The following is a 23,495-nucleotide window of genomic DNA, read 5'->3' as shown; positions in this document are numbered from 1 at the left end:
TATATATATATATATATATATATATCTGAACTGAACTGAACTGACAGAACTGAAGACTATATTTTCTGCCATACTTTAGCAAAAACCCTAAAGCTAGAAGCAATCCTGCAAGAATACAATATTTTCAAATATCTGCATCTGAATTTCATGATGAAGGCAAACAATTAAAAAAGATTTTATAATTTACTTTTCACTACACTGATTATATATTTATAGGTTATTAAAGTGCTTTTTGCTTTGCATTTAGCATCCCTGCAACATATCTGATTTCTCAGGTTTTGACAGCTTGGGGCATAAAAGAATTTGAAACACTGGGTGAAAGCTGACACCTCTGTCTGCAGAATTTTCTCCTTTCAACAACCTAGCACCATGACAATTTTGAAATTTCTGGAAGTGAGATACGGTTTTCAAATAAGCATTTAATTAGAGCTTAATTAACATAGAAAACAACCCTTTTAGAGTCTTAACAAGTGTAGAAGAGATACATCAAATTGAAATGCAATTACTGAGAGATTAAATGACATGTTCATGAAAGCAGTGTTTTAATTTGAGAATGCACCTCACAATAATATCATAAGCCACATGTCTAGCACAGACCCACAGATCTCAATTATACAGGAATAAACAGTCACTGTATTTAGAGTTATTAAGCATCTGCTGTGTTTCCTAGAGGCAGAGGGGCTGTGGAATTCTCCACGGGTAAATTTAATACATGAAGAAACTTTGCAAGGAGGCTCTATGGCCTTTTGCAGGATTTTCCCTGACTTACCTTATGCTAATTGCATCTGGAAGTCTGCTGAGCATCATAACCATGTTGGATAATATAAACATTCTGTAAAAACTCCTGAATGTCACACAAACCGTCCTTCCATTTTGGCTTTCCCTGTGCTTAGTTATTTGCATTTTTTCATTCGTGCTTGCTTGCATGGGCTTAATACCCAAGTCACTTAATATGTAGAGACCCAGCAAGGATCCTTGTGCTGTTGCAAAGATATAACAAGCATCTTTCACTGCTGCTTATAAGAAAGGCGGAATGGAAGAAGGAAGTTCTTTAAAACACAAAAGTAAGAGAAATTTTCTCAGCTACAGTCCTGTGAGTTGAACAGAATTTTAATCATTGAACCCTGAATCCAGTGGATGAAGACAGTGCTGACTTAGAAGGTTGAAGGATAACACCGAATCTAGGAAAAATACAATTTCTAATCCTAGGCCACTATGCTCTTTTTCCACTGGCCATTTTTTCCAGCTGTTACCCCCAATTACTTTATTTCCACCCAGCATTCATGCATTTGAATCTCTCTCTCTCTCTCTCTCTCTCTCTCTCTCCCTCTCCCTCCCTCCCTCCCTCCCTCCTTCCCTCCCTCCCATCCCTCTCTCTCCCTTGTCAGAGTAATTTAAGCAAAACATAATTGAATGCATTGGTCTGTGACAGAATGAAAGTATTTACAAGAGGATTGTTTACAGGTGAAGATAGTACAATTAAAAAAAAAGAATACTGAAGAAAGATGATAAATTTAGAAACAAATTTCTGGTTGAAATATTACACAAAATCCTATTAATAATAAGATTTATAGGAGTTGTTAACAAAAAAAACCCTTCCAAGTATAAAAGTAAATGAAACGTATCTAAACTTCCAAAATGGCAAGCAAAATATTTGTGACTTGTCAAATAAAAATGAAATACTGAAAAATAAAAAATGAAAAATAAGAATCTACCTACTACGTTTTATAAGAGCAAAATCATTTACAAAGCTAACAAAATTAGGAATGTTCTGAAAAAAATATACATAAATTGGACTGTAATGAGGAATACAAAATTAGAAAATATTTAAACAAATTTAATATTATTCAAGATTATAATGAGTCTTTGAGTGCCTTATTAGTTCAAATTAATATAGGAGAGCCATATAGGATGTAAAATCTAATATGACTCTGAGGGTTGATAGTTACAGATGAAATGTTATTAGTTACTTTATTATATTTCAATTCACTATTCTTTTTTTGCCTTTTAATTATATTTTGGGCGTTCCAAAGTCATAGAAAGAAAGATGAATAATACTGTTATGCTAACTTAGAAGCAATGGATATAAATGCCCATTTTTTCCACTAATCAGGACCGTAAAATGTTTACAAGCATTTTAGCAAACAGATTTGCAAAACTCATTCCTGAACATATTAATGAAGACAAGCAGATTTCATTATAGGTAAACATAAAATAGAACAAATACAGAAATTCATTCATCAAATTTGTTAAAGTGAAAAATAAAAAAAAACCTTCCATATTAGATATTGCCAAGAGTGATCTTAGAAAAAAAATAGTTTGTGTGATCTATTTTTATTATTGAAGCTTATTAATTTTGAAGCTAACTTCAAACCATTCATACTTTATATTAAATTACAATAGCTAGTTTACATTAAATTGTACAGCTTCTCTCTTATTTAACACAAGGAACTTTGGACTTGCCTTATTATCAGCAACTGAAGATGGAAATGAAAAAATGCTACATAAAGAATTGATAATATTTGAGTTTGTGGGTCCTGAATAACTTTTGAGTGATGCATAGAAGTCAGAGAATAATGCCAGTTTGGAATAAATGATGTTTGCAAATAACCCTAATGCTAACTATAACTAACTTTAAAAAATGAGATAAGGACATGATATTGCTGAATATGACTTTTAATTGTCTGGTACAATTTAATTGAGTATATGCAAGCTAGTACAAACTCATATACTGTTCCATGTACACAAAGTCATCTCTGGTCAGGTTTTTCTTCATTTAAGAAGCACCACACAAGGTACTGCTCTGGACTATTGTTTATTACTATCAGTGGTCGGATTCAAAAAGTTTTACAGCCGGTTTGATGGGCATGCTTTGAGTGCGTGCACACACTTTGTGTGCACATGTGCGCCAAATGCACACTTTGCACAGGTGCAGAGGCATTTGCGCAGGCACAGAAGCGTTCCAACTCACCTCCTGCAAGCCTGCACTCTCCCGGTTGCTTCAGCAGCGTCCGCGTGGCACTCTGCTGTGCCGCGCAAAGCATCTGCACTTCAAAAGCAGAGTATAAAGGTGAGTATGGGAGGCTGGGCAAGCAGGTGGCCCAACAGCAGAGCGGTAGAATACCACCACTGATTACTATACTTAATGCATTAGGGAAGGCTGTTCTACAATAACCAATTTCATCCTGGAGACAGTATCTAGGTTGTTGCTAAAAATGACACCAATTTGATGGCTCATAATAATTAAATCAATCACAAAATTGCCTGATTGTATTATGCACTGTAAGAATTTAAACTGTAAAAGTGGGACTTAAAACACAGAAGATCTAAACCAAAAGATAATTAAAACACCTCCTTGCATATTTTGGTTACCATCCAAATTCCATTCTCCAAACTGATTTTGTTTTCTTAAATATATTTCATCACGGCACAATTAGAACTGTTTTCTGGTCCATCATGCACAATATTTAAATCTAATGTCTGCAGAGACAACCATATATGGATCAATGTGTACTAAAGGATGTGAAATATCTCAAAGTTGTGGATCATCTATAAATAGTGGGGGAATTCAAGAAGCAAAGAAAAAGGCTTCAAAATAAGACAATGTTACAAAATAAATTGCCAATCTGAGCAAAAGTCTAAATGAAGCATTTAGTTAGGAAACTGAACGGTAAAATTGTATGCCTGTATTTATTCCTACAGGACCCACGTTTCTGGATAAGCAACTAAGATCACACTCTGTGTTACAGGCCTCTCTTTACAATCCTCACAATGACAGATTTCAACATGAAAATACCGGATGAAATTACGGAAATACAATGTATCTGGAGGGCATCAATTCAAGTAAGGTTAATCTATGACATTTATTCAGCTGTAACCAGATTGTAGCTGGGATGATTAAGGAATGGCAGAAACTGCAGGAACTGACAATTTGCCTGCAGCATTCTCCTTTGCCAAAAGGAGAAAAGAAAGGTAGAACTCTTTCTTCTACCTGCTACTGACGCTGCTACTGCTGCAGCTGCATTAATTTTGAATTGCTCATGCTCAAATATTAAAGCAATTTCAGTTATAGATAAAAGCCTCATAAATATGTTCATTTTGAACATTATATTGATAAAATGATTGCCACAGAAAGGGTAAAGCTTATAAGGATGTTTCCCCATTTTCCCATGAGAAATCCTTTGTTCGAAACAACACAGTCTTGGTGCATTGCATTACACTTTAAGCACCCTGGCACTAAAATAGATAACAATAGATTTTCAAATTTAAAGACAAAAATCACAGCAAAGTGGATTGAACTGACATGGCCCATGCTTGGCTATTAAACAACATAGAGAAGTCCTTCAAACACATTAAGAAACTAGCTGGTTCTGTCAAGAGGTCTACTGAGCTACTACTGACAATACTCTGAATATTGATAAAATAGATGAAGCACTGATAGAATGATACATTTTTGGAAGAAATTCAACTTTAGAACATCAGTACAAAGAAAATGCATACCGTATTTGCCGGCGTATAAGATGACTTTTTTGCCCTGAAAAATGTTGGGAGCTCGTCTTATACGCCCAGTCGTCTTATACGCCCAGTCGTCTTATACGCCGGCAAATACGGTATTTTAGCCTCAGTGGCGCAGTGGTTGGAGTGCAGTATTGCAAGCTACTTCTGCTGCCTGCCAGCTGCCTGCAATTTGGCAGATCGAATCTCACCAGGCTCAAGGTTGACTCAGCCTTCCATCCTTCCGAGGTGGGTAAAATGAGGACCCAGATTGCTGGAGATAATATGCTGATTCTGTAAACTGCTTAGAGAGGGCTGTAAAGCACTATAAAGCAGTATGTAAGTATAAGTGCTATTGCTATATCGTAGTGATCTTAGGATATGGAAGGTGTATTTCAGATACTTAAAACTATTATCTGTTCCACTATCAAAACAGAATTGAAAAAAAAATATTTATCTTTGCTCTTTTTTGGCTTAGGCCATGACGATCTAAATGACCCAGCTAATTCTTTGTCACATTAAAAATTATTTTTATTTATAATTTTAGTCTGCTGCAATTTAAAACTTCTTTAGACTCAGAGAGCAATACAAGAGTCTCAAAGCCCAAATGGCACATGTGCTGCATGAAGTTCATTAGCTTAAGGATACAAGACTTTTCATATACAGGTAGTCCATGACTTACAATAGTTAGTTTAATGACCATTCGAAGTTACGTTGAAAAAAGTGACTGATGATCATTTTTCAAATGTACAAGTATTGCAGCACCTGCATGGTCATGTGATTAAAATTCAGGCATTTGGCAACTGACTCATATTTATAACAGTTGCAATGTCATGTGGGATCATGTGATCACCTTTTTTGATCCTCTGACAAGCAAAATCAATGGGAAAGCCAGCTTCATTTAACAATCATGTTACTAATGTAGCAACTGTGGTGATTCACTTAAAAACTGTGGCAGGAAAGGTTGTCAAATGAGGCAAAGTTCATTTAACAACTGTCTCACTTAGCAACAGAAATTTTGGGCTCCGTTGTGGTCGTAAGTCAAGGACTACCTGTATTGATACAAAAGTGTCTAGTGACACAAAAAGTGAAGATGATAAAGAGCATCATAATGTGCAACTAAACATAAGTTAATCAAATAAAACATTCTTACTGTGAAACAGAGTTGCAAAACAAAGCCATTTGTTAGCTGATAGAATTAATTACTAACCAGAAGACCTATATTTGGTTTAGTTACCAGGCTGACATATATTTTTTTCCAAGATCAGTACCTACAAAGTATTATTGCAAGCCACAGAAATTTACTTGTAGTGCTACAAGCGCCCATAATTTATGAATTTGAGTCTTTTGCTGTATGTATTTTTGCTGTATGTATTACCTGAGTTAGGGTCCTATGTTTGACATTGCAATTAAATAATGGACTCCATTTTCCTATGAGTTTTACTAATGAAATTCTACTTTCTAGGTTTTGTAATTTTTTTAAAGTAGAATCTATCTCAGTGATGACTCTTATTTATTTATTTTATTTATTTGATTTTGTCAATTGATTATAAGATAACAGGTATAAGTATAAACATAGTTATGAATACATGAAATGGATACATATAAGAAAAATAAAAAGTATCAATAGGACAGGGACAGTAGGCACGTTGGTGCGCTTATGCATGCCCTCTACAGACCTCTTAGGAAAGAGATTATAGTTTTTGGGGTTTGGGGAAGAAACCACAGAGTCAGGTAGAGTATTCCAGACATTGCCCACTCTGTTGCTGAAGTCATATTTCCTGCAATCAAGTATGGTGCGGTTAACCTTAAATTTGTATCTATTGGACTACTGGTTTGAGCTTCTTTGGCGACGAACCGAAATCCGCGATCATGCACAGTTTCGATCCATGCTCAGTGCTGGAGCCCCCCGAGCCAGCTGGATTCAGGGCTAAGCCATCCCGTAGAGGTGGTGAAGAGGGGGGAGACCACCAGCAGGGTCAAGGAGAGCTGCATCTCTCTTCCTCAGCTGGCCATTACTCCCTTTCCCGAAGGTGGTTGTAGCAGTGGTCAGAAATGGCCACCTCAAAGAAGAACATGACTGGAAAAGAATGTGCAGGAGGAAGATAAAAAGAGATTGTTTTGGTTGACCAGGTTAAACTGAAAAAGCAATAACGTAAGGTACCCTGGAATTTGAACTATAAAAAATAACATTGTTCCCAAAGAAGACTTTGAAGCAGCGAAGGAGAGAGGGAAGGGAAAGGATTTGGCTCTTTTTTTCCTTCCCTTCCTTATACTGACAGCTGTTATGACTCCCCTTCAAATTCAAGCGAGCAAAACAGAAAGCAGCCGTTTCAGAAGTAATTCAAACAGAATAAAGTCTCACAAGATAACGGCTGGCAGAAATCCCAATCCACAGCATAAATCTTTACTCTGTCCGGCAAACCAGTCTTGGCAATAAATCTCAAGCCTCAGAGCTTCGGCTGCAATGTCTTCACTCTCAAATAGTCACTTTGCTGCTGGCGAATTCCACCAGGCCAGCTGTGTCCTTTTATACTTAAGCCACGTGCTAATTACCCTAATTATTGGCTCACTCTTCTCTTTCTTTCTAACTGGGTTTGTCTCCTTAGTCGTCTCCTGTTCCTAACGTCTAACCATAAGTTTTCCAGATTCTCATCTCCGCTGGAAAACTCCCTCCTTCCTTCCCTGTCATCCATTCCCGGCTGCTGATCAGATAAACAACCAGAGGAGGTCGAAGGTTCTGACCACTCTAATATTTCAGGTCTGTCATCCCTTGTTACCTCCATCTCCTCATCCTGGTTACTATTCCAATCACTCAGCAATGCCGGTTCATATTTCTCTGCCATGTCTTCCTCACTTGAACTCATATCTGCCACAGGAGCAGAATCCAAACCCGGAGCCACAACAGACAGCTAAGAGATTTAAGTAAGAAATTGACAAAAATCCACTTTGATATCAATAGGCATTTAAGCTGAAAATAAAATGTCAAAGGGATCATAAAGATTTTTGGATACTCAAAATCCTTTAAAAGCAGGAAAGGAGAGAAAAGGAAAGAATAAAAGGGCGGGATCTGGAAAAATGGAGAAGACTGATGAGCCGTATTCAAGTATTGGTCTAGCAAATGTTTTGTACGCTCTAGTTAGTAGTGTGATATTACCAAAGAAAAAGCTACATAGGATTAGGTTAACAACTCTTAATGCCTTTTTGGCTATGTAGTTACAGTGGGCTCTAGCACTTAGATCATTAGAGATGAGTATTCCAAGGTCCTTGACATAGTTGGCATCATCAACAAGGTCTTGACTATTCAGCTTGTATTTTATTTTCTGAATTTTTTTGCCAATATGTAAGACAGAGCATTTATTTGTTGAGATTAGAAGTTGCCATTCATTTGACCATTCTGATACATAGTCAAAGTATTTTTGAAGGGTAGCAGTATTGTTGGTCACCCTGGATTTTTACTTTTTTTTTTTTCCCTTTGGCCTGCAGCATTCAACAACTCTTTTCAACACATTTCTATCCTAGCTAAATAATTGCCATGGCAAATTTGTCCCCTTCTCCCCCACTTCACCTAGCAGTTTACCTTGCAACATGGCAGAGGTGGTATAGTAATTGAAAGGAACATTCTTCACCAGGTACTGCTCGGAATCCAGGAAAGACAGCTTATCTCCGACAATCACAGACTTTCCCGTGCCTGCATTTCCCACCAGCATGATAGGCCTGTGTGTCTCCAAGAGATGGTCCATGAAATAGCGCAGCCGGATGGTTTCATTGGTATGAACCAGACAGGCCTGAAAGGGATATGAGAGACATTTACTAGGAGACTCCTAAAATCCCAGCCACAGAAGTCAGTAAGTGGCATTGTATGACAATATCTCATGAGCTCCTAGCTAAGATTCTGTGCAGTTCAGAGAACCCCAAATCCCACTCCTGTCTGGCCCTGCCCACCCCACCCCACCCCTCCCCTCCCAGGAATCCCCACACAGCCTGTTTTGGATAGAGGTAAGTGCAATGCGCATGTGGAGGCTTGAGGAGGATGAAAAATGGGGCCATTTCTAGCTTCCAGAGAGCCTCCAGAGCCCAAGGAGGGCATTTTCGCCCTCCCAGAGGCTCGAGGAAAGCCTCTGGAACCTAGGGAGAGCAAAAATGCCCCCCCCCCCCCACCATGGTGCAGGAGGCCCACTAGGCCACGCCCTCCATGGCCATGCCCACCCAGCAACAGAGCAGAGAACCCCTTGCTAAAATTTTTGAAGCCCACCCCTGCTCAAGGGCAATTATTCTTATACTCCCCTTATATTTCAATAGAATCAATCATATTCAAGGTGTGGAATACAGATAGTCCTCAACTTGCAACCACAGCTGGCACTGGATTTCTGTTGCTAAGCAATGTAGTCATTAAGCGAATAATCATGTGACCAGGTCCCATTTTACAACTATTTTTACAGCAGTCACTAAGCCAATCATATGGCTGCTGAGTGAATCACATGGTTGTTAAATGAATCTGGCTTCCCCAACTGACTTTGCTTGTCAGAAGCTGGTTGGGAAGGTCACAAATCATGATCGCCTGACTAAAGGACACTGCAACTCTCATAAATGCAAGCTGGATGCTAAGTGCTTGGATTTCAATCATGTGACCCAGCAGGTGGTGCAAAGGTCATAACTTCAAGGACAGATCACGAGTCACTTTTTTCCAAGGCTATCATAACTTTGAGCTGTTGTTAAACAAACAGTCATAAGTCAAGGACTACTTCGATGTGTGTGGTGTCTTCTTTGACATCTTTTCTGTTATTTTCCAAAGACTGACCTTCGAATCAGGCTCTGAGTTCCAGTGATATGACACCACTAGATAGCAAGTTCAGAATCAGGATAAGAAACATAGGGGGTTTTTCTATCAATTTAGCAGTAGGTTTCTTCTACTGAGAATTCTTTTTGTTTGATTGGCTCATGGCTAAGCTTCTTTACATTTTTAATATTTTGATTTACCAATATTCTCATCCAAATTAAATTGTGCAAGTGATGTTCCATCTAACTCCAGAAAAAGTGTACACTATCCCCTAAATCAGTGTTTCCCAAACTATTTCCTTCATTACTCAAACCTGCTGGTCAGGAAGTCTTTATTTAAATGTCCCTTTCGTGACTGAGTAATGGGTTTGTGTGTCATTACCCAAAGAAAAATCACTTTTATGCAACTTTGGGTAATTTAGGTGCTTACCACAGTAATTTCTCTATTTTCTCACAATAATAACAGAGGTAATTTTCAGCAAAATATTATGTAATGGCTGCATCTAACAGAATTTGTTTCCTGTTTCCAAAATTCACAGTGACCCTCCCAAAAATTACTGGAGATGGGGTCACTTCAGTTGTATTCTTACTATCATCAAGACAACAAATGGAAATCCAAACACTAACTGTAGAATGTCTGTAAAGACTTTTAGGCTAAAACTGGCCAAATTACAAAACCTCTCCCTCGCTGTCGAGAAAGCCAAAATTGCAGGAAAAAAAGAATGACCTGGTTTGCTTTTTTTGCCTCCCTAAATCATGCCAGCCTCATTCTTCTCCTGTCACCAGCTTGAGAGTCAGCATTAACTTGAAGCAACTGCAGAGCCTCAAGCAGAAAAAGAACAGTTCAAGATATCACTGCTACCAAAAGAAACAGATGCTGCTGCATGGACCATGGATGATATATACACCCTCCCTGCCCTGTGATTTCTTTAGCTTAAGAAACTGGTATGTATAAAAAGCAGCAAGACTCCCATATTTTTCTAATTTAAGGCATATAATCATACCATAATTATAAATTTAAATAAATATGTTATAAATAACAATAAATTATAAATTTGAACAATAATATTAATACTAATATCACATGGAAGGAGGTTAAAACTATCCTGATGAAACTATCCTTCAAAAGAAACTCAAATACTTTGGCCATCTAATGAGAAGGAAGGACTCACTGGGGAAGAGCCTAATGCTGGGAATGGTTGAAAAGAAGAACGGGATGGCAGAGAGTGAGGTGGCTGGATGAGATCACCCAAGCAGTTAGCATGAGCCTAAATGGACTCTGGGGGATGGTAGAGGACAGGAAAGACTGGAGGAACACTGTCCATGGGGGTCAGGCAATGGGTCAGGCACGACTTTGCAACTAACAATAACCACAATGGAAACACATGGAGTCAAATTTGGCAAGAAAACAGCAATTTCTTCATTATTATGATTATATTTATTTGTGCGTTACACAATACCAAAATGTGGGTGCCAAAACTGAATATAAGCAGAGGAGGAAAAGGAAGAGGAGAATGGATTTAAAAACTGGACTGTAGTGGAGTTTCTTTGAAACAGCATTCCTAGAAAGAATGGCCTACATATTACTTAAACTAATAAAGATGATAATGGAGTAATTGCTGTTTTCATGCCAAATTTGGTCCCTATTGCCTGTGTTTCCACTGGATTAAATCAGAACCTGTGATAGCAATCACATTTTAATACAATTAGACAATAAAAGTACATACATAACATTAATAAAATCACATACCACACTAAGTTCAAGGTCCACAGGTTGTTCTTTCAGGTACACGCTGTCTCTCTCTTATGACACAGTTCAGATCTCCAAGTTCTCACCAAATGATTTCCGTATCAATTTGTAATAAATAAACTGATAAATCCTAACAGCTTATCAGTATATTTTGAAAAATAGACAACTAGGCTTCTCAGTGTAAAGACTGGCTTCAAAAATAACATGTAAATAAATAATTAATTTGGAAACTGATCTCTCACACATTCTTTTCTGACTATGTTTGGGCCTTTAACATTCTCGGTCTCATATACATGTATAAATGTATTACTCACCTGTAATGGTATTTCTCGGTCAAATTCAAATTTGGGAATCATTTTGGACCAAGGTTCAATTTTTTTTGTTTCTGAATCAATATAAAAGTCAAAAACTGTTCCTTGGGAAGGAAACTTGATGGTCTTGAATTCAGTCATCCACCATTTACTGAATTCAACTCTGTAGTCTATAAGCTTCCAAAAAAAATAGAGAAAATACGTTTTAATGAATATATAATTTTTGTTTGATATATTATTTTAATAAATGCTGAAAGGCAATCCAGTGAGTTGTTATCTGAGAATCAAATCCTATACTTACAATTTGTTTGAGGTATTGGATATTTACTTATTGTTCTAAGTTTGGGGACAGATCTTTGCAGGATCCCTTTGAGTTCTGATTTTTCTGACCTCTATGTAGATGACCTAAAACAGCAGCTTTTAAAATCGGCCAAAATACAAAATGGAGGACATTCTGGGGACATAGGTAGGAAATAGGAAGACCCACAATGACAACAGAAATGGGTGAAGGTAACTTTCTTTCCTAATTGGATGATGAATAAAGATAAAGATATAGCAGGAAGAGTCCATGGTGACAGTGGCTTGGGCTACAAAAGCGACAGATAGTTGACTTTGTTTCCTGGAGAAGTATGGTACTTTAAAATTCTCTAGATCAGCAGCTCCAACCTTTTGGGCATCAGGGACCGGTTCCATGGAGAAATGTTCTTCCATGGATTTAGATGGTTAGATGCAGAGGTGGTATTCAGCCAGTTCAGACCAGTTCTGGAGAACCGGTAGCAGAAATTTTGAGTAGTTTGGAGAACCGGCAAATACCACCTCTAACTGGCCCCACCCCCATCTATTCTCTGCCTCCTGAATCCCAGCTGATTGGCTGGGTTTTCTTTTGTTGCCCTGTACAGGAGAACGGAGATGGAAAGCAGGTTAGTGGAGTGGGGAGGAATGGATTTTGCAGTAACCTTCCCCAGGAGTGGGGAGGGAATGGAGATTTTACAGATCCTTCCTCTGCCACACCCACCAAGCCACACCACGCCCACCAAGCCACTCCCACAGAACTGATAGTAAAAAAATTTGAATCCCATCACTAGTTAGATGGTTTACATGGTTTTGCATGCTGCCTGCATCCTGCGGTTGGGAGTTTGCTTGTTTGTGCAATCCAGTTACTGGTATGCCAGTTCACAAATTGGGCGATGGGGACCCCTGCTCTAGATATCAGGTAGAGGACAAGATTCTATTGGAAGGTTAATGCTACCAGTTCCTTATTTGTACAAAACAATAAACATTATGATTCCCTTAAGTCTTGCTTTAAATACAGATGATGACTACCTGGACACAACCATGCAGTTTTCTGGACAACAAAGTTTGCCACTAATTTCTTCAGATTTTTTTTTTACTTCTCAGCCTAGACTACAGTCCTGATAAATCTCCTAAACATGTACTTCTCCTTGCTTAATTTTTTTACCATTAGCTAAGACTGGATTGGTGTTTCAGTTGCTATGATCCACATTTTATACTCTGTCCATAGATACTGTATGTAATACATATAATATGTATATTGTGCTATAAATTCAACAGCCTTCTTCCCAGAAAAAGTTGCTTCTGCCTAACTTTATCTAATAACATCTGTCATTTTGCTGAAATAGGGCACATACAGGTATTCTTCTGTATTTCTCCCCAATTTTATCTTGGCAATTTTATCATTCCTAAATAAGCAGACCTATATGATGGAAGACATCTAAGTTAAGAGTGCAGATTTAACAGTTACCCTGTGGTAAGATGGGTGGACAGATAGATAGACAGACAGACAGACAATTAACTCAGTGAATTCATCAAGATTCTCTGAGTGAAGAAAGTCCAGTACTAACATCAAGCTATGCTAGCAAAATCTTCTTCCAGCAATCAAGGCATATTTTCATTTCAATGGGTAAAACAAAAAACTTGGGTTCAGCCATATTTTTGTCCTTGTACGCAGCTATCCTAAAACATCATGATTTGTTGAGAACTTCTACAGCAATGTGCAAATTAGAATAATTGACTTCTGCATAGAAGATGGACACAACTTTCTACAAGCCCTTCACAGCAATGCACTGTACTAGGGATATCTTCACAAACACACAGGTCACAACTGTGAATAGTTCAATAATTGAGCTACTTGCTAGCCAGAATATTACAGTTGCTCCTTTAGTATCCAGGATGCTATGGAAGAGACATTGTTGCTCTTTGGCTAGCATATATTCAAAAAAAGCTCTGCTACTTTAATTTGAAGACTTCTTAAGTCAGTATGTTACTACTTTCTTGTTTTCATTGAGTATCCAGAGTTCAAAAGATTGGTTCACACATAAATACTATTTCTCAATCCTTGATTAATACAGATGAACAAATGAACTGATGCTATAGGGAAGCAATCTCCCAATGTGTAGATCTTAATTTCTTAATTTCTTTAGCTAGCATGGCTATCTGGAAGATAACCAGGTTAAGGAAGCTTGCTCTAGGAAAGACTTGTGTTGGAGACAATGTGTTTGTATGGAGTCCTTTTGTTGTTACTCTACGATAGCCCATTTACATATACAATATGCACTTTGTCTATGTGTTCAGTTTAGTGTTTTATGAGAAGAGTTAATACTGAGAAGAGTTAGAGCAGGGGGTCCCCAATCACGACCATACCGGTCCGTGGATTAGAGTTAATAATGTATTCACAAGAAATGTTGTAAGGAATCCATCTCAAGAGTTAACACGAGAGTTAATAATGTATTCACAAGAAATGATGTAAGGAATCCATCTAGAGTGAAGATCTTATTGAAATGTGCCTGGTGAATATCACTGTGAACCAAGAGTTCCTGCCAAGTCAACTTCAAACTCTCACTGGATTCTTTCAGGATTATTTTTCTTAGTTGGCTTTAGACACTTTTCCACTTTTCCAGTCAGATGAAGCCACAAGTTCATTTCATTGAGGCTTTGAAAGTGTGTGTGTGTGTGTGTGTCTGTGTCTGTGATATTGAGCAGAGAAGGAGGAAGTCTTACTAAACCCAGCCAGCAAGACTTCTGCAATGTGGTGGCTTCTCTACCTTCAAATAGCATAATTCCTGCTTTTTTGTGGCTGCAGTATATCTGAAAAGGGAACTGCGCTGTAAAAATCAAGTATCTCAATCTCCTTAACCAACTTCTAGGTTTTAACCTTTTTTTAATAGGACTGCTGCTTTTGCTTGGCTCCTATCTCTATCTATCTCGTTTTCTGCTACCATTTTAAGGTCCGTTAATAGATTTATTAAAAACAAAAAAGAAGGAAATGAACGACACAACAATACATCCTTTCCTTTCTCACAACATGGATTACCTAAAGGGGGGGTGGAACCAGATCAATAGAGTAACAACAACAACAACAACAACAACAACATAATTCTGGTATGAAAAAAATAAAATAAAAGGACTGGGAAAACTGATTATCTTTAGCAGTAATGTTGAATAGTAGGAAATCAAGCAACCCACACTACCAGAGCAGTGATAAATTTTGGTTGCTTGTGTAATGGGGGGGGGAGAACTTGCTGACTGTAATGCTCTTCTTTCCACCCCTTTTCAGAGAAGGACCTTGCTGCCCACCTACCGGCCTGCAACAGTGGGAAAGCATTCATATTGTTTATTCTGACATTTCAGCTGCAAAAGGTCAGCGCTAAGGGCAATTTCTATAGCAAGCAATAAACAGATTTTATATTGGATCATTTTTCACCAGATCTTTGCTTGTTCTTATTCAGACTATGGCACTTTGGACTCTTCACTCTGACATTTACAGAGAAGCTGAGAAAGGGACAGGGAGTTCACTGTCCAGAACAACATTGTAGGGATACATTTTGTCGGGTCTAAATTACAAATGCAACTTGCAAAATGCTTGTATGTAGTATTGCAGCAAAAATTAAGACTCTCGAGGACTTTAGTGCATACAGCAAATTTCATCGGGAGAGATTGAGAGAGGCTTCATGCTGAGTCCTAAAGCAGGGTCATTCTCCACTTTTGAAAAGTTCAAGGGTCATAATCCAAACTAGGACTTCTTTCAGGACAAAAGTGCAAGGGATCCGAGCACAACATAAAAATACAATAAAATTAATTCTAATTCAAAACCTATATTAAGATTGCAATGAAGACAGTTAACAATTAATCCCGTATTTTGTAATTTCCTTTTCTATCCCTGTAAAAGCTACTGTTTGTAACAACATCTGGAAGGACAGCAGTGGATCTGCCCAATAGTACTAAGGACTGCATCAGTGGTGGGATTCAATTTTTTTTTACTACCGGTTCTGTGGGCGTGGCTTGGTGGGCGTGGCAAGGGAAGGATACTGTAGAATCTCCAGTCAGAGGTGGTATTTGCCGGTTCTCCAAACTACTCAAAATTTCCGCTAACGGTTCTCCAGAACTGGTCAGAACCTGCTGAATACCACCTCTGAGATAGGTGACCACACAGATATGAAGCATTGGCTATCCCAAGGGTGCTTTTTCAAGAGCCAATTGGACTTTCTGTTTTTTCTTTGAAGATGTTTCACTTCTCGTCCAAGAAGCTTCTTCAGCTCTGACTGGTTGGTGGGGAATGGAAGGATTTATACTCCTTGCAGACAGCTGGTCATTTGCATTATTTTTAGAGAGTTGTTGAGGCCACCTGGAGGTTTATCTGTGTCCTCAGGGTCACCTGAGTGGTGCAAATGAGTGTGAAACCTTCTTGGAACTGTTGAAAGGACTGTATTGTAGACTGGAGGTAGATGATGTTGTATCCCTCCCACTCTGTTCAATTTTGACATAAATGACCCCTTTGATCCCTCTTTCAAACCAGTGGTCCTCTCTGTCCAAAATGTGGACTTTGCTGTCTTCAAAAGAGTAGCCTTTGTCTTTTGAATGCAGATGGACTGCTGAATCTAGTCAGGGTGGATTTGTTCTCCTATGTTGTACCATGCGTTTACTTGGTTATTTCATCATAAAGTAGAAAATTATATTAAGTAGCTCTTAGTACTGACCAATCAATTTCATTGCTTCATTGGATGCTCATTCAAAAACCTGTAAGATATGTATCAAGCTTTTTGCCTATTCAGAAGCTTTCATATTATATGTGAAATAAATGAAGACATAACTTTTATTATATTTTTTTGGTTGAATAGTAGGTGAACTTTTAAAAACTTTATAGAGCTTATTTCTTAATCAGAAAAAGAAACAAAAGGAAATATGAAGCTTGTGCGTACTGTAAAATTAATGTGGAATATTGAGAAGTGTAATTACCATAAGCAATAATAACCTAATCACAATCCTTTTTGCACTAAGTGATGCATAAAATTCTTTTACCCAGCAAGCTGTTAACAAATATGAATGTATGTAGTGAGTGGGGGGGGGGGGGAGGAGTTGTGTACAAAAAATGGTATGTTTCCCCTTTCTGCTAAGACTTACTTGGTTTAATCATGAAGTTATTACCTAAACATTCGGTTTATTTCACTCTTTGCTCTGCATGCTAATCTTATATATTTTAAATAAAACTTATGCGATTACTCATCTCATTTTTTTGATCCAGGAAAATACAAGCAAAACTCTTCTGAATTCTTCTTCCCATCTTTTTGGCCCTGACCTAATCAACTTGTTTGAATAATACTTTTCATACGTCAGCTTCATTACACATGGTTTGGGAAGAATTGGGTAGAACAGAATAAAGAATAACCAATTCATTTGGGAGTGGTGAGGAGCAGGATAGCACAATAAATAGGTAGCAGATCCAATCAAAAGGTCATAGTTGACAGCCTTGCAAGGTAGTGCAAACAAAAAGCATACCCAGAAGTACTATCATTACTATATTGTAAAGCTACAGTAACAGGATCTTGAAAATCTGAAAGTACATTTCTGTCCTGCTGTCTTCACAGTCCAAAAAAAAAAAAACACCATAGAGAGGGTTCCCTCTGAGATGTTTGTCGTGGCCACATTCAATCGGAAGGCTAATTCTGCCTCTTATTTGCCCATCGGCTTGGTTGCGGCTGTCCCCCTTGTCTCACAAGTCATCACCAGATACCATTACATAGTAGGTGGAGCCAGTCTGCCCTTCTCCAGAACATATCAATCATTAATGTACAAGCTGGTTTTAGGAAAGTCAGATGCACTCTTGCTGGATAATGAGAAAGGCAAGGGAGTTTTAAAAACGTATGTTTTTGATTTATTGATTATAAAAGGATCAAGATCATACTGTTATCCTCAGGGAAGAAATTGAAACAATACAAAAAAATACTGAAAATAAATAAATGACATAAGTTACTAGATAAGTTACTAGCCCAAGACTTGTTCCAGATGACCAATGGAAAAACATATTGAGGGATTCTTAGATCTTTCTATATATACCAACATTTTTGCAGTCTGAGAGTAGAAAAACTTTCTCATGCTGATTACCCCCCCCATTCCACTCTAATTATTTATTCAGTAAATTAAGTAAGACGGGGTTTATCTCTCAGTGTTTCACATTTACTGCACTGCTTACTTTGACATTTCACTCAGGGAGTGAACTAGAGAACGTTATGTCTGCTGAGTTCCTCTGTGTAAGGCACAGAATCTCCCCTTTCCCAAATAATAGTGATTCTTTGAATAAAACCCATGAACATAACATTATCAAATTAACAGTTTGATACTAGTTACAATAGAGAGCTGAGCAGAATCATATAGGAATGTCAGAGCAATTTTTAGCAAAATAACAGAGAAAATAAAATTGACAAAGCAAGCATGTCAAAACTAAGCAACCGAATATCTGCAAAATCCACAACCACTAGTCCATATGGATCCTAAGTTAGGATATATTCTATCTATGTGGTCACCAGAAGTCGAAAACATCTGGATGGCATAATCAAACAATCAATCAATTAAAAAAGTGCACAGTGTTAAGGGCTAATTTATTGTTTCCTTTCTCTGGACTCTCAGAATGTAAACCTTTGCCAGAACAAAGAAGGTAACCTGTTTAAGATACAAAATAGATGTTATACGTCATATTTACATGTGAGAGGATAAGGACTAGGATTTCCACTGTAAGTTTTCCAAAAACAAATGACTATCTCTTCTGAAAAGGCTCCTGACAAACTTAGTTCAGACATTATGATTTCACACAAATTAAAGAACTTTGAATGTTCCCAAGAATGGAAATCCAGCCTGAACAATGATTATTATTCTTGTTTGTTTGTTTGTGTAACTACAATAGAAAGAAGATTTATATGGGGGAAAGGCATTAGAAGAATAGGCTAAGTCTGGCACCTTCATTCTACCAGAAAAGAGCCATTTGTCTTCTATTCTGGTTGAAAAGGAAGAAACTGTAATCCAAGCTTCAGTTTTGTCAATGATGCTGACCAGATGTCCTGTCAGGCAGTGGTTAGCACAATTCCTGACTGATTGACTCCCTGTATCTTTACTCTGCATTTTCTCAGTACCAGGGAAGATGAACTTATCCTTCTTTGCCATAGGCCGGTCTCTGAGAAAGGGCCTCCATTGGGAGAATTTTTACAGGGACTGCCTTCTGTTCATGTTCCCTTATCCCTTATTCCCTTACTTTCTATCCGACACATCCATCAGCAACTGGGGGGCGGGGAGGATACCACTGTTTTGGTGTTCTTCCTGTCGCTTGGGTAAAAGTAGAACGTGGAAGAAAAAAGAAAGTGTATTTGTAAAACGTGGGGGGAGGACTGAGGCAATATAGTGGGCAATGCCCTTCAGAAATTATTTTTAACTGTACTTTAACACCACATCCAACCAGACATATGAATGAACCCTCAAATGTCTCTTTCTCTCTTTTTGCAGAAGTGCAGAAATGTGCCGTAAGCTGTTTATGTTCATTTTTAAGCAAATCACATTTCTTCCTTGTATCAGACCTTAGTGAAATCAGAATGAAAATATAATTTCCAATCCTGGTTTCTTCTGAGTATTAGATTAAACAAAAGCAGTTCTTTAAGTCTACACAGAACAGGAAATTGAGGTTTCTTTAGATATAAAGTATAAGATTGCAGCATCTTGTTGCTATCTAAAAAGAAAGGAGAACATCAGTCCAAAGGCTGTATACAGGCTCACTTCCATAGCAAGAAACCACACTACCTCTTATTTCTCAAATGGCTTAGAAATTCATGGAGTGCCTTTAACAAATAGATTAATACACCTATTGGGGAACTAGGAAAAAACTATATGAAGAAAAAGACAAAGTCAGTTCTGGAACATTTTAATAAACTTGTTGGCCTTTAAGGAGCACTAGACCAGCTGAAGATTTTCCATCAAAAATCTGACAAGATAACCTTTATTGTCATTTTTTACTGTGGGCACACTGGTACACATTAAAAATAAAATTCTGTTGCCTGCTCTCAAAAGTGTACAAATACATAACACACATATAGACATGCTATATACATACATATGTATATACATACACCCTTACATATAAATACATACAAATATTAATCACTGTCCATCTTGAATACATAGCAGAAAGTGGAAGATTGAGAGTTGACTAGGTTGATACTGTATGGAACAAAACTGTGACTGAAACTGGATGTTCTGCTTCGGATACCACAAAGACTCCACCCAGAAGGTAACAAGGAAAACAGGCCGCAAAGAGAATGTGTAGTGTCCCAGACAATACTGCAAACCCTGCTCAAGCAACACTTATATGCCATGTCCTGGATAGAAAGGAGTGAACTGCCAATAATCTTTTCAGACATCCTCACCACTTTCTGAACCGCCTCCCTGTCTGAAGCAGTAATGCTTCCAAACCAGATTGTAATGAATGCCATATGACAGGGGGCTCTCCATTGTCCCTCTATAGAAATGGTAAGGACAGGGGAAGGAAAATGCACTTTTCTCATGCAACTCACTGGTGCTCACTTCATCAGTGTCTCGTTATTGAACGACCAAACCAGCCTACTTGTTAGCTGCACACCCAGAAATGTGATCCTGCTAACCATCTCCATTATGGTGAATCATTAATACACAAAGGGGTGTGGCTGTGCCTGCCTTTTCTGAAATCAATAATGATCTCTTTAGTTTTTCCAATGTTTAAAACAAGGGTGTTTTTATTACACCATTTCATAAAGAAGGTCACTATCAATGAGACTCTGAAATTTCATTTTTCTCTTTTTAAAACAACCCTGGTTTTTTCCACTAGTTATCCCTCTCTTTCTCCCAACTTTCTCTCCTTCCCCACAGCTATAATTTTGAGTATGCACCAAAAAAGGGTATGTCAGGACTTCATCTTATATAGCGTAACAAGTGGATTGAGAGCTACGAAAGCTTGGGTATTGAATAAAAATGGTAGTTAAGTCATTAAGAGTTTCTCCAAAACGCTTTCAATTTTTTTTAAAATCATCTTCCCTATAATAAATTATTTGAAACAAGCAAGTAAACTTTGGAGCAACTGACATACCAATTAGGACAAGGTTTTGTACTAAAATTGAAAAAAATGCCCCGGATGATAATGATATGAAATATAAATTGACGACAAAATAACAGCTGAAAAACAGGATTAAATAAATAATTGAATAATAAGGCTAATTTAGATACAGAAAATAGAGACTTTCTTCCTCCCCCCCCTTTTTTTTCTTCTTCTTCTTGTTATAGAAGCATCATGAAAAAAAAAAAAAGAGCTGTCTTGTATGAAAGAAAATCAGTGAAGGAGAGTTTCAGTGCCCCCACATGGATTAAAACAGAAGGGAAGAGAGCAAGACTTTTGCCTCCCTTCCCTCAAAGAATTCCCTGATGGCAAAGGATCTCAATTAAAACAATGAGCAAATGGCTTAGTTCATTTTTCCCCCAACAGGCAGATGGGAGGAAAGAGTTGGAAATTTAGTTGTAGAGAATAGTCTTGGAAATATCTGAACCTTTTTTATGTAATGCCTGTTATGTATTACTTTCTTGACAACTATATGGAAGTGGTTTGTTTTTCTGGGATATTCCTCAATATTTGGTCAATTTAACCTACAGCCCTGGGCCTATCCAAGTATCAACCAAATCCAATTCTGTTTAGGTTATTTTAAGATCATCCATGATCAGCTGGGCACTACTCAAGAATTGCTTCAGGTTTTCTAATAGGGAACTCGAAGAAAAGAAGAAATATATACAATAAATAATATTTTCAACTAATCCAACATTATATAAAATCTCCAAAGTGAGAACTGAAAAATTGGATCTGCTCGTATGATTCAGCCATTGAGAGAGGGCTTATGAAAATCCCTACTCCCTCTTTGTGAAGTGCATAGAGATGATAGACCTCTCTGTATGGGGATACTTTCCCACAATACTTGCTTGCAGAAAATTCTCCCCCCAGGACTATATACAGCCCCCTAGTATGCTGCATCTGAAACCAGGCTCATTGTTCACTATAAAACAAACCTAGCATTCATCAGCTACTGTTGAGAATCAATACTTGAATTCTGCTTTCAGTTTTCTGTCTTTTTAGCTATCAAATAAGGACTGTACAAATAGAACATGTACTTGTAAGTTCTATTGAAAAATTAGCTAGGCAGAATTAAACTAATAATGGATAGTAGTTCATTGTTCATAGCGTCAAGTGTTTGATCTGTACTAATACAGGAAAAATATAGTCACTTTCATTCCAGCTAGCTCACCTATATATTTTAAGAATTCCTTGTGTGAAACCCATGACATGTGGCATTCAAAGTCACTTCTAATTGACTTTAACAAAGGCAAAAGCACCGTTATATTTTGGTTAGATTGCTTTTAGCAGTTCCAAGTGCATGATAGGAACATGGTCGTCAAGACTTGGAATGCCTTGCTAGGACAAAGTAAAAACAACCTCTTGAAGGACTGTGTAGGGCACAAAGAGAGTTTCAGTAATACTAGACTCCAGATGACTATGCATATTTCTTCTATAATAATATTCTTACAATGGGTAGATTTTAATGCTTTGTGTTTCTCCATAAGAATCTCTGGCTATGTCTATGAAGATACTCAGCCATCCAGGTCATGGTTTCCCTAAAAGTGCTTTTTCAATAGGCAATTGGACTTTTGGGACAATCTCTGGATATGTTTAAGTGGTTTGCAAAGCTGCTCTCATCAAGAGATACAGCTTCATACATCATACTAAGCCAAATGCCAAAAGTAAACAGAGAGTTTGTGTTTTATAGTAGCCAATCATCACCTAAAATGATCTGTGAATCAATTCACTGAGTGCCCAGTTTAATATATGAATCTAATATATGAATTTAGTGGTCTCTGAGCTTGGTGATTTTCTTGCAGACACTTCATTACCAAACTAGGTAACACCATCAGCATTCAGAGAGCACCTAGCTCGGAAAGATCCAAGGACCCTGCAGTCTAACCCTGAGCTACAAATATTCTCTTCTATATGAAGCTATGTTAATTAATGTCATTTTTCATGGAATCACTTTTCTTACCTGGTCTTGGAACAGAGCACCACCAAAGGCCCAAACAGCAGCAAAGACAAAATAAAGTTCATAGAGATCTTTAGGGCAATCTGGAGGGGTATTCTCCTTGGTGAGGAGGCATTCGAGAAGATAACACAACATCTGAACCATGTTCTGTTCAGGAATGGGAATAATCTTCTTAAATCTATAATAGGATAATTGAACACTTGTGAAGTTTAATTGGATTTAGCATGTCTGACATTGAACAATGCAAGCAGATATCACATAAATCCTCTTTTCAACTCTTAACATTTTTAAAATGTTCATTGTTTATAACTTTCTTATCCACTGCTACAGAGTGGAATAAAATACCATCAGCACATAGCCAAGTAATAACTGTAATCATATATTTGAGTCATTTTAAAACGTTGATCCTCTTAAAAGAATTGAAATGGAAGTCTTGCAAAGGTCTGACCTACCACAAACGCAGTGAATTCAGAAGTGGTCAAATGAAAAGTATAATGAAACTGATCCTTTTATTTCATATTTTTAATAGGCTTTGGTTATGCTTACAAGTATGTGAACCCAAAAAAGAGGCACATATTGTAATCCTATATTTTGCCAAACAAATGTAACAGATAAATCATTCAGATTGAGATCTTTCTAAGTCTTTAAAATAATAATTATAAATCAAAGGATTTAGGTATCAATCCATTCTTTGGCCTGGACATTCCTGGAGAGTGTCTTCCATACTTCTTCAAATTTGGATTGTTCCGCAACTTTACTTTTCATGTGATTCTGATT

General features: G+C 37.5%; 1 protein-coding gene across 1 annotated transcript in view; it reads right to left on the bottom strand.

The window, feature by feature from the left end:
• The window catches only part of DNAH9 (dynein axonemal heavy chain 9), a 235,061-nt gene that overhangs the window by 145,286 nt on the left and 66,280 nt on the right, over positions 1 to 23,495 (bottom strand). The window contains exons 36-38 of the mRNA XM_087955634.1: positions 22,722 to 22,896; positions 11,338 to 11,511; positions 8,075 to 8,282 (exon numbers count right to left, since the gene is read on the bottom strand). Of these exons, the coding sequence (XP_087811760.1) occupies positions 8,075 to 8,282; positions 11,338 to 11,511; positions 22,722 to 22,896 (557 nt within the window). The remainder of the gene's footprint in view (positions 1 to 8,074; positions 8,283 to 11,337; positions 11,512 to 22,721; positions 22,897 to 23,495) is intronic.

Source organism: Notechis scutatus, chromosome 2 (genome assembly GCF_049901735.1).
Source record: "Notechis scutatus isolate UNSWTSFEM ecotype Mainland chromosome 2, rNotScu1.2, whole genome shotgun sequence".
NCBI classification, from domain to species: Eukaryota; Metazoa; Chordata; class Lepidosauria; order Squamata; family Elapidae; genus Notechis; species Notechis scutatus.
The sequence above is the reverse complement of the archived record's forward strand: the minus strand, read 5'-3'. Positions and strand labels throughout refer to the sequence as shown.